Source organism: Trachinotus anak, unplaced genomic scaffold (genome assembly GCF_046630095.1).
Source record: "Trachinotus anak isolate AG129_WGS33_773 ecotype Australia unplaced genomic scaffold, CSIRO_AGI_Tana_v1 ptg000002l, whole genome shotgun sequence".
In the NCBI taxonomy this organism is placed as follows: domain Eukaryota; kingdom Metazoa; phylum Chordata; class Actinopteri; order Carangiformes; family Carangidae; genus Trachinotus; species Trachinotus anak.
Window position 1 is genome coordinate 25,226,744 of NW_027273853.1, and position 11,828 is coordinate 25,238,571.

The following is an 11,828-nucleotide window of genomic DNA, read 5'->3' on the forward strand; positions in this document are numbered from 1 at the left end:
CTTGGATTCTGACATGTCTTTGGTTATCAAAATTAAAAATATTAAGTTAAACTGTAAAGAACTTTTTATACTAACCTTATTGCAGTGTTTAGGGGGGAAAAAGTTGCATTTTCCTATATTCTCACATTTCTTTAGTATTCTGAAGAGATATAAGTTGGTATTTTAAACAAGTTTTAGATTGGTGTTTGGGAAAAGCAGCGTGTTAACATTTTTAGCTTTAAATCAAGTTTGCCTCTGACTAATTGTGTCTCCTGCCTTAGAAAACAGGCCCTCTGCTGGAACAGCGGTTGCAGCAATTCCAAGGTATCTTTTTGCCATTCTGCTGCACACTAAAAATGTACTCTTATTTCTTTTCTACCAAGACAAAGGGTCCTCACTCCCTGCTCTGATTCCCCTGACAAGCCATTTCAAGTGTGTCCTGCCTGCCGTAATCCTCCCCCGATGCTGAATGGCCTGCACCATTCTTGTCAGTGTTTGCAGTGGGTGACCCCGCTCTCACAAGGTTGTTCCCATAGAGGCAGTTGATGCAGTAACATCTATAGTTTAATTGTTTCCACATTTCCAGTCACACAAAAGGCAATGTTTTTAAACCTAATGTCCAAAGTAGGTGGTGGCTGCAAGAGTATAGGTGCGTTGCACAGTGTTGCAAGCTGTGAAGCCAGTGTCACCCTTCGTCCCAGCAGACACGGTTGCTCTTTGGAGCAGAAAGACCAGAGGAATGAATTTAGGAATGGTAGATTCTGCTCTGCCGAAACTTCCTTAGTGGCCTCTTCAAAGGGATTTCAATGGTTTGATATGGGACCATTCTCCCACCTTCAAGCATAAGGTGTTTCTCCCCAGAAGACAAAGTGCGGTTTTAACCACCACCACTTTTTCCAGCATATAAAAATACCCAATTCCATTATGTCTCTGCTGCTTGAATTAGTCTGTGATCTGGCAACTGCAACTGAATTTGTACTTCTTTTAACTTCTTTGCTGCTGTGATAGAAGAACCAAACGACCGCATTTTTCCAGGATGGACTCCAAACTTATGTCAGTCCTTCGAAACTAAAAGTTCTGTGTATGTGAAAAACACAGATCATATTAGATACATCTGCCAATTCTGCCAAACTACATTATACATAACCAAAATTATTCTGACAAAATTTGAATACATACTGTAAAAATTTGTTAAGCATTGGATAACACTACACTGCTTTTTGTAGCTGCTTAAGTGTTAGTGTGCAGGCTGTTTAAATTCTATTTTTATTTTATTTATTTTTTTGTCATTTCAATTCAAATACCGTAAATTCTATTGTGAATAATAGAAAAACCTGTCAGTATAACACAATATGGTTCAACAGAAGCACAAACTGAAGCCTGCAAAATGGCCATAAAATTAAATCAGCAACTCCCTAAAACACTTTCAACAAAAACTGAACATTGCAACCTTCGGGAAAGTAAGATTTACTGCAGGGCTGTTGTACCAGACTGCATTCGTTTTTAAAGGTGTAACCTACCTAAACTGGCAACTGAGTGTGCAAGTGAATGAATTTATGTGAGGCAGTGTGTGAGTTTTTGCTTTTTCATGATTTCTTGGAAGTGGTACCACCCTCAATCAGTAATGCCTGGGTAAATAAAATATTCAGTGGGGCACGACACAGCTTTTCCAGTGTCTGCCTGTCGCTCTCCATGGTGCTGAAAAATAAGGTCTGCAAACCATGCACTTAGTAGTGATTTTCCTTCAAAATCAAAGCCATTTACAGTTTTTTATGTGAAATCAGTTCATGACATGGAAGCTCTACAAAACATAAGCATTTGCCAGAGTGTGGTACAGGCTCTGTATAGTCAGAGAAAAAACACTTTACCTACTCTCTGACAAGAGAAGCATGCAACAACAGATTGGGTTATCCCCCTCTCATTATTTTCACTATGAACCTGTCACAGTATTGAGGAAAAAAAAAAAACAGACTTCTGGATGCATAAATGCCTCAACCCCAGGCCTACAGTTGCGGGGAGAATTCGCTTCACAACTCGCATGCCAAAACGATTTCAGTGATTCTGCCTGGAGGCCAACAGGAAGTGCTCTCAAATCATATGGACTCGTAACCCTGGCCGAGGCTACTGCTGGCACGAGGCAGCAGCACAGAAAGAGTTTACACGGAGAGATCAAAGCTGCGGAAACATCACAGAGGCACGGCGATTTGATCACGCGCCGACCCCCGGGCTGAATTCATAATTGTCTCTTTAACAAATGTGTGCGTCTGTTCTCTGTTTCTAGGTTAAAAACCATCTGTCTCTCAGGGTCTGTATTTCATTCTAAGGATACGAGCTGTACTTTTTGAGCTGTGTTTTTCTTATGTATAACAAGAAAACTATTCATATTTTGTATTCTGATGACAAGGCCTCAAAATTCAGTCACTAGTTCCACAGGAGTCAAAGTCTGTAGTTCATTTTCAAAATAATCATTTGTAAGGCACAGCGTGAAGGAAGACAGGGCGTGGAGCAAGATGGGCTGTGAAAGAGCTGACATTTGTTATTTCATTAATTATTAATGTTTGTTTGACCACATCAGCACTTGCATGTCTGAGGAATGTCTGTCTGACTGTGTGTGAGAGAGATGGGGAGGAAGAGCAACATGAGGCAAGACAGGCCCAAGTTTCTAAGACATTTTTTTTTTCTATCCCATATAATTTGTGCCAGTGGAGGTTTCAGTGGGAAAGATTTCAAACCAAGACTCCATTACCACAGCTAAGACATATGTGATAATAATAATAATAATAATAAAAATAATAATAATACTAGATTAAAGAAGGTAGAAAAATATTTGTGGCGTGGTGGTGGGCTGAACTGTATGTTTCACCTTTTTTTTAAAAAAAAGTTCACTTTCTTCCTCTTGACTTGATGGCAAGACCGTTCCCCCAGTATCTCAGAAAAATGTAGCAGTGCCGGTAGAAAAATGCACCATTACTAACTTAAAGAAGCAAACCATTTATGATTTCAGATTTCAGCCAGCATTTAACTTTTCTATTATTTCCATTATTTTATAATAGCAAATGACAATTGAAATAAAACAATATAACGCTGGGGTGAGAAAACATTAAATGACCCTCCCCCGCGCTTAAAAACAACAAAAAAAAACAAACAAACCCAAAACATAATCATCCTCCTTTTTACCCCTCTCCCACCGGTCATAATTTTCATACAATCCCTAATAATCAAGACTTTTAGTTTTAAAAGTTGCTGAACTGTGCTGTCCCCAGTGCCTCCCTGGCAAACACTCTCATTAGTATGTCTAGTTAGTACTGTATCAGCAGTGGTGCAAGGCAGACTTCCAAGATAGATATTTCAGAGTTTTAATGTTTCAGACAGCACCACTAATCCTCACTACAAACATCAAACCACTCCCATTACATAAACTAAAGCCTGCAGTGGAGTTGTGGTGGTGGTGGAGGAGTTGCATATTTGCAGTGGCCCTGAAAAAAAACTCCTGACCAAAGCACAGTGCAAGAGACACTTCTGAAGCACATCCATGGAGAATCACTTGTTTCTTTACAGTTGTGTGGGTATGGAGTGAAATTCTCTTAGAAGACAGAGGTCAAACCAGTCAACTACACATGTATGTGTGCGTCCTTGGATGCCTGTGGATTTAAATTGTGTAGCACTTGCTGTGAAGTGATGTATGTTGTAAAAGAGGAAATAAAAGAGACAGACAGACAGAAGCAAATTTGCTGGGATGGCCCCGAGGATCAGGTAACCCAGACACATCAGCTGGGGAGAGAAGCAACAACTACACAGGCAGAAGGAAAGACAGATGGAAACTAAAGACAGGTAGACAAGACAGAGGACAGGCAACACACCACACAGACATGCAGGATAAACAGCTTGATACGGCAGATATGCTAGAGAGGCACGCCTAAAGTCAAGTTAAACTACAGTCACACTGACAGCAAGGAAAGTGAGTTCAAACCTAAACCTCTGCCTGCATAAATCACTGTGTGGGACCGTTATCCGTTTAAGGGATTTTGCTTGGGCCCCTTTTCTGTCTGAGTCTTTCAGATTGCAATTTGAGGATTTATCTGCTAAAAAATTCCATGAAAAAGACCAATGATAAGATGTTGGTAGCCCGTCGCCCTGAACATTTCAAAAAGCTTGCTTGTTTGTCATTTTGTGACCAATGTTCTTTCTGTTTTAATAACATCATAGTATGTTATAGTTCAGCTTTTAGTTTTACACAAAAACAACTTTGTCCAAATGCAGTTAAGTTGTCTTCATATTTTTGACTCCAAGATGAATTAATTTATTTATGTGATAAAAAAAACTACATCTAAAATATGGCAGCCAGGACATCAAGTGGAGCGTACGGATACCTCCAATGGTCTCAATAAAAAGCATGTACATGAAAACAAATTCTTCATATACAGTATACTGCACTTATCACCCACTGTATTGGTGTCTCAGCAAAGAGCAACAGTCAAACTAAGCACAGAGCAGTTGGGGCAGTTATTTGAACCCTGGCCCAGTGGCCTGTCTGAGGCTCTGACCTCACGTCTTGGTCTCGTCTAAGATCATTTTGTCTTGAATGTATGCCACCATGGTGATAATGTATGCAGTATTGATTGACTTGACAGGCTACGTTAAGATAAAAATCTTCCTCAATACTTCCAATCTGAACATAAACCAACCCCATGCATGGCTGAGAAACACTGTTAGCTGGCACTGTTAACTGAAGAGCTCCCTCCCACACACTCAAACAGCCTGCAAATGTATTCTCTCGAATGCAGTCCAAAGGGAAGCAGGATTTTGACTCAATTTGTCTTCTCAGTTTAAGTGAAAACAACCTATCGAAATCTCAGTGTAGATAACGATTTATGTAGCGGTTAAACATGAGAGGTAGATCTATTATGTCTGCTTACATAACATGGTCAGAGCTGGAATAATTACTGCATTGATAGTGGCCTTTAGTGAGCTAGCAAGATATGTTTATGTAGGTTGTTGTAGTGTATTTGCAAAGAGCTGGAGGACAGGAGGGAGGTTCCAGGACACTTCTTAAGTTGTCACAAGCCTCATGTAATGAAGCATGTGTGATTGGATGTGATGTAATATAAATGCTCTCACACTTTTTCCTTTCCTTAAAACATTTTGTCTTTATACACAGCGGAACAACAAATTTTCTATGTGTTCGACAGTGTACATGGCACATTAACTAGTCAGACAGAGCAACCGCTGCCGGTGTAATCTTCAGCTGTACCATTGTTAAACACACTAACAGTTGTAATCTCTGCCTCTCTGTTTGTGACTCACTTTATTTCTCACTAAAACGATTACTTGCTCTCTTTTCCTGTGTGTGTGACCGTGTGTGGTTGGTAATCAGTCAGCTTAGCTCTTCATCTCAGTAAACAATTAGCCAGGAAGGCCAAGACAGCCAATCAGAGCTCGGCAGGACCGGCCAGGCGGCCAATAGCAGCGAGGAACACTGAGTCCCCCTGTGACATGCTGACCTGCTGCATGTCGGTGAGCGTTGCTATGGAAACCCTACTGTACAGAGTGGCTCCGTGATAATGCAGTGAAGCGAGGGAGGATAGAGAGAGGTGGGAGGAGAGGAGAGAGGGATGCTAGCAAATGCAGGAGAGGAACGAAAAGCCGAACAGCAGCGATGAGAATGTTTCCTAGAAATGTGGCATCAGGTTGAAGTTGGAGGGGAGAGTGGGACAACTGCAGACCTGACTGTGGGAAATGTAGCTGGCTCCGAAGTGCACAGCATGTTCTGAAAGTATGTAGGCAGCAGTGCATCTTTGAATGTTTTGGCTCCTGACTCTTGTTCCTTCAGACATGACAGAGCCCTGAGGTTGAAAAGGTAGACCGTCAGCTTTAATCTGAGACTAACTTGTGTTCAGCCATATCAGATGACCACTTAAGAGCCCTTTGACCTCGGCATGGCAGACGTTATGTAAGAGTGCTGAAGGTATTTAGGCAGATTAACATCACATTTAACAACTTTGTCATTTTCATTTCACATTCGAGCAGTCTTAATATGTGATAACAGTCAGTTCATACAGAGGTTATCCACTTTATGCCTTATTTAGAGGAATTGCTATGGACTGCAGCTGTTTTTGTATCTTGGACCTTTCTTTACCTGTCATTATTTAACCACTTATATGCTGCACTACTGTATTACTGTATATTATTAATTAATTCCCATACACAAGACACATCCAATAAATCCAAAAAGACTGACCAGTGAGTCTCATTGTATTTCTAGATTGCAACCAGTTCGTTCATTAGGAACAGGTTAAGCTCATAGTTTCTCAGTTATTACTGTGTTTCAGAGCAAAGAAAAGACTAAATAACTAAAATATCATTTGGCAAATTACTAAATAAACCACTGTATGCTAGCTCTCTGACAAGGTGGCAAGCAAAGTACTAAAGTGACAACATTAAAACATCTAGCAAAGAGAAGTTGGTGGTGAAACAACAATAGGAAGAAAGTGTTTCCTTGTTGCAGACAAAACTAGCAGTGCCAGATATTATTTATCCAAGCTTACTAAACATATATTTGTCAGGTGGCCAAAAACACAACTCAAAATTGTTGCTCTGCATCTGCTGAATGTTTTATTAACGCTAATACGTTTTTGAAGCAATAAAAAGTATGGGAAGTAAGTTAGCTTGTTTTGTTACTCTGTCCCCAAATGGCCAGAAGTTAATTACATTCGCGTTAAATTTATTATTGGCTTTTTCGAATCATCACCCAGCTACAAAAGGTCCAATCTGCTGAATCTGAAATGTATTCTTCATAATTAATGTCGCAATTAGGATCATTTTGCCAGACAACACTTGAGCTGTTTGAGTCTGGGTCAACAATGGAGTTTGTGTTGTTAGCAAATTTGGACATGCCTTACATCATCTGTGTGTGAACGCTGTTATGTGTGTGATATTGTTATGTAGAGTGTCCCCTGCTACGTCGGGAGACCAGTTGAATTTCTTCACTCCAGGGCTTTACACCAGCATTGCTCAGGAGCTCTGGGGCAGGGAAGCTAACGACTTGTAAGAAAACACAGAATCAAGCTAACTTATACAGTGTGAAAGAGACTAAATTAGCATAAAGCTAAATATAACCCAGGGAGGAAAATGTGCCATGTGAAAACCACTAAAAAGCGACATGTTAGTTAAGGAAGTTCATCACAGAAAGGTAAGGTTTATATTTATCATTATTATTAAAGAAATGATTGTGTTGTCATACTCCAGCTTGATCAGTCACTTTCTCTATTAAAAACCTTTGAGTTTGACAATATTTTTATTGCCTTATAGATATATGTAAATGACAAATGCCTTCTGTTATAATAAGGACACTGTGTACTGTTGGAGCTAGATAAACACTCTTAACTAGGCCAATCTCTGCTGCATTTACAGTATGTGGGTTCAAATACTTCATAGAGCTACAGTGTTCCTATCTACCACTCGTTTTTTTTTGCAGTCCATTTTTATCTTTCCCTTTCTTTCTGTAATAACCTCACTCAGCCCCTGATTGGAGTATCTCTCATAGTAATCATGATAATCATTCATCCAGCCAAACATTTTCTATTATCTGTTCATCTTTTATCTGACCCATTCATCTATCAATGTGTACATCTGTCAATCCATCTTTCCCTCCGTCCATCTCTCCGTCCGTCCCATCTGTCTGGTTATCTATTGAGCCGACGTCTTCTTCCTTTACCCTGATTCAACCCCTCATACCAGTCTGATCTGTGGATTTTATCTGGCTGCTCAGGACTGTGTGTGTGTGTGTGTGGTCCAGACTGGCATTGTAAAACAGGCTGCTAGTTGTAGAGTTATGTAACAGGGCTTTAACTGCATGTATGCTACTGTCAGCTCTGTGGCTCAACTCAAATGCATACACCCAGATTTCACTTGTGCATTTTTGCACACACAATGTATGCATAGGTGTGTGTGTATGTGTTTGTTTCTATTTTTAAACAGGGATCCATATGGTGTGTGTCTCATTAACAGTGACTGAATGAGCCCTAGTCTGAGAGACTCAAAGTGCATTGATTGCATTGATTTCAGGGCAAAACTGATGCTGATTCAAAAGATATTCTCCAAATTAAAAGTCCTTTAAAATGTGTTTATATGTACAAAATTGACATTTTATCTTTTTACGACAATCAAATGAAATAAAAAAGAAAGTTCCATCAGAAAACACTGAACTTGTTTTGGCTGTGTGGCTCTAGAGATGGTAATGTCAGCCTGTTGGTCATTCACATGTGGCCTCACCGAAACACTAGCAAGGCCAAAAACAGCTCTGTGCTAAACAATACAGGAAAGTCTTATCAGATGCCAAAACAATGCATGACAATTTATAAACTCATACAGGATTTTACAACTCAGGAACCAGGGCTCAAGTAGGGTCAGAACGTGGCCTTAGTCTTGTGTTATCTAGCCAATGAACACTTCAAACCACAACTGATAACATCTCAATTGGAGTGAAAGAATAGTTGAAAATTGGCCAGCCACACGGCTTCATAATTGTGGATCTTTTCCTCTGTAGTGTATCTAATAAAATACTTTACCCAGGAGTTATTAAACACATTACAGTAAGAATCGCGAAAGATAAGTGGGGACATTGATGGCAAAGACGTGGATTTAATGTCTCTACCCTTTCTGTGAAATCATTACAGCGCTGTAATCTGTTTTCTAAAATGCTTCATTTTCTTAGGACTTGTTACTTGGGAGCTGATGTCCTCTTCTGTCCCTCTAACCTTTTACTCATCCCTTAAGACTGCGTGGCCTGAATTGAAGGCCTCCAAATACACAGTCTGTCCTCATGCAGCTAAAGTATTTGGTAAAGATTGGAGGCAAGGGAAGAAGGGGGAGAAAAAAAGAAAGTAGGAGTCAGAGATAGAAAATTAGAATCGAGATTGAGAATCATATTCAAAGCCTGTCCTCATGCTACCCCCTGCCTCTGCATTAATGTGTGTGTGTGTGTGTGTGTGTGTGTGTTGGCAGGGCGCGGCAGAAGAATGGATGACCCCAGAAGACCTCTAGACAAGCTCCTACTGTACATCTGCCACCTCTGTAACTGTCACCAGCCTGTCAATCATTCTCCACTAACAAGCAGTTTTCATAGAGCACAGTTGTCAGTCACCCTTGATATTGCTCTTTGGTTCACAAATCCTCCCATGCTCTCTAACACACACCCCCAAAACTCCCACAATTCATCTGCCCGTGCATCTCTCCTCCCCCTTACCTCCATCTGAGTACGTCTCTGTTCCGTATCCGTCTTGTAGCCCGTTGTTCCACGTCCCTTCGTACTTCCCGCTCGTCCCAGTGCTCTCCCGTACACCATAGCGTCCCTTGAAGCCATGCGTCCACTCACCCTTGTACACCCAGCGGCCTTTATTCTCAACACCCACTCCATGTCTCTTGCCCTGAGCCCAGGTGCCCTGGTAGGTGTTACCACTGGGCCAAGTGTAGACACCCAGCAGCTCAAAGCCATGGGCCCAGGACCCACAGTACTCGCCCTGGCCTTTGGGTCCCGTGCAGATCCCGTGGCCATGCGCCTTGCCCTCCTCCCACCCTCCGCAATATGACCCCCCATCGTCAAAGTTGAACCTGCCGCCAGTGGACATGCATGAAACAGGTCTTGGCAATTCCCCTGAAGCCTCGACAAAAAGAAAAAGAAAAGAAAAAGAAAACAAAGGGAGAAAAAAGAAGGACAGGTTGGTGCTAGAACCAGTCCATGGAGCTGAATCTAGAGTTTGGTGAGGACAGGGGTGAGGAGGAGGAGAAAGTTGGGAGGGAGAGGGAGAGAACTCCCACACAAATCAAGAAGTGCCACCCTCTCAGCTGGCTTGGAGAGGAGAGAGGAGAAACAAGGTTAGTGACAAAACGTGGCCCCTCACAGGAGCATCAGGGGTCTCCCGGAGTGGTGGGAAAGCGAAGCGTGATGCTGTTCACACCATCGTCTTGGTGGGCTCTTTGTAGCTTTGGCTAGCACTTCCCAGCTTCTCTGAGGGAGATCCAGGTGAGAGAGGAGGAGAGTGGGCCCAGAGCTGCCATTATCCTCTCTTAGCAGGAGATGAAACCATCAGGCAGCTCCACTGGCCTGCGATCATCCTGCCTACACAGTCGACGACACAGATGCAGAACTCTCCCTCCTACTCCTCTCCTGCTTTCCGCTCAGGCCCACTCGTTCTGCTGCCTCCTACCTGATGATGCCTCCACCTCTCTGGGGTGTAGAGCCAAGAAGTCTCCCTGGTGGCAGCCCTTCAAACCTCCAAGGTTCGAGCATAGAAGCCACCCTGATCAACACTGATGCCCCAACTGCGGCTGTGACATATTGTGTAATGAAGAAAAAAGACTCTCCTCTTAAGGAAATGTTTTTTTCTTTGAGTTCGCTCCTGATGATCAGATGTAAAAAAAAAAAAAAAAAAAAAAATTACAGTCAGACTCTCAATGTGTGGCTCACTTCAGGCTTCACCATCCTCTTCCTTTTCTCAGCCTTCGCACACATACACACTGTGCCTGATCGCACAGCGAAGTAACACACATGCATAGAGAGAGGGAGAGACAGAAAAATGGGGGAAAACACATAGGGTAATCTGCTTGGCTGTTTTTTTTTTTTTGTTTGTCCTGTGGTGCTGGAGAGCAGCAATGCAGTCTCCTGCCTAATGCACGCACACACTGTATGCAAGCAAGCACACACACGCACGCACGCACACTTTCTGACAGCAAATGCGCACACACAGATAATTAAAATAAACAACTGAATTGATTAATTTCTCCTCTTCTGTTCCCTCTCTCCCTCTCAGTCTGTCTGTAGGTCTTTAATCCACTGCGTCCATAAGTAGTTTATCCTCTGCGTGGGTTGCCTTCAGGTTGCCCGCTTGATGAAATAACATCCATCCATATGATCCTGTTATGGTGTTATCCGTCCTCTTCAGCATCTCCTGCTTGTCTCCATGTTTCCCTATGGAGCGCCGGCTGACGCACAGCCTGCCTGCCTGCCTGCTGTCTTGGTCTTACAATCTCTTCTCCTCCTATGGCTGAATCGCTCTATCTCTCTCTCTCTCTCTCCTGCTCTCTGTGTGTGTGTCTATCTCTCTCTCTCTCAGAAAATCTGCTCATTAGAGAGGACTGTTCCAATGCAGCCAACCAACCCCCCCCCTCTCCTCATCCTGCTCAATAGCACACTCCAGCTCTTAAAGGGACATGCACTCCACACAGAGACAAGCCTCTCTCTTCCTCCCTCACCTGTAGCTTTTATCATTTATTCAGCCTTTGCCTGTGTGTCTGCATCTTAGTCTCTGTTGACATCAGTCTCCTTGATCTGAGAGATGACTGTGATACATACACCCATCAGCCACCACATCAAAACCACCTGCCTAATATTATGTAGGTCCTGTTCCTCCACCAAAACAGCTCAAGGTGTGGACTCTGCAGGACCTCTGAAGGTGTCCTGAGTTATCAAGGCCTCTAAGGATAAGACTTATTGTTCCAGCACCTCCCACAGATGCTCGATCAGATCGAGACCTGAGGAATTCGGAGGCCAAGTCAGCACCTTGAACTCTTTGTCATGTTCCTTAAACCATTCCTGAATTTTTTTTTGTGCTGTGGCAGGGAACATTATCATGCTGAAAGACACCACTGCCACCAGGGAATACCATTGCCATGAAGGGCTCTACCTGGTCTGCAACAATGTTTAGGTAGGTTGTACTTGTCAAAGGAGCATCCTCATGAATGCCAGGACCCAAGGTTTCCCATTAGAACATTGTCCAGATTATCAAACCACCTCCACCAGCTGACCTTCTTTAATTGTGCAGCTCTTCCCCAGGTTAATGATGCGCACACAC

General features: G+C 42.5%; 1 protein-coding gene across 2 annotated transcripts in view; it reads right to left on the minus strand.

Annotated features, from left to right (window-relative positions):
• Window positions 1-11,119, minus strand: part of jph3b (junctophilin 3b) — a 41,243-nt gene extending 30,124 nt beyond the window's left edge. Inside the window, exon 1 of one of the 2 annotated variants that reach the window (XM_071457951.1) lies at window positions 9,224-11,117. In XM_071457951.1, the coding sequence (XP_071314052.1) occupies window positions 9,224-9,605 (382 nt within the window). In that variant the 5' untranslated portion in view covers window positions 9,606-11,117. Of the gene's footprint in view, window positions 1-9,223 lie in introns of both variants that reach the window. The other variant, XM_071457960.1, reaches the window with a different exon arrangement.
• Window positions 11,120-11,828: the final 709 nt, after the last annotated feature.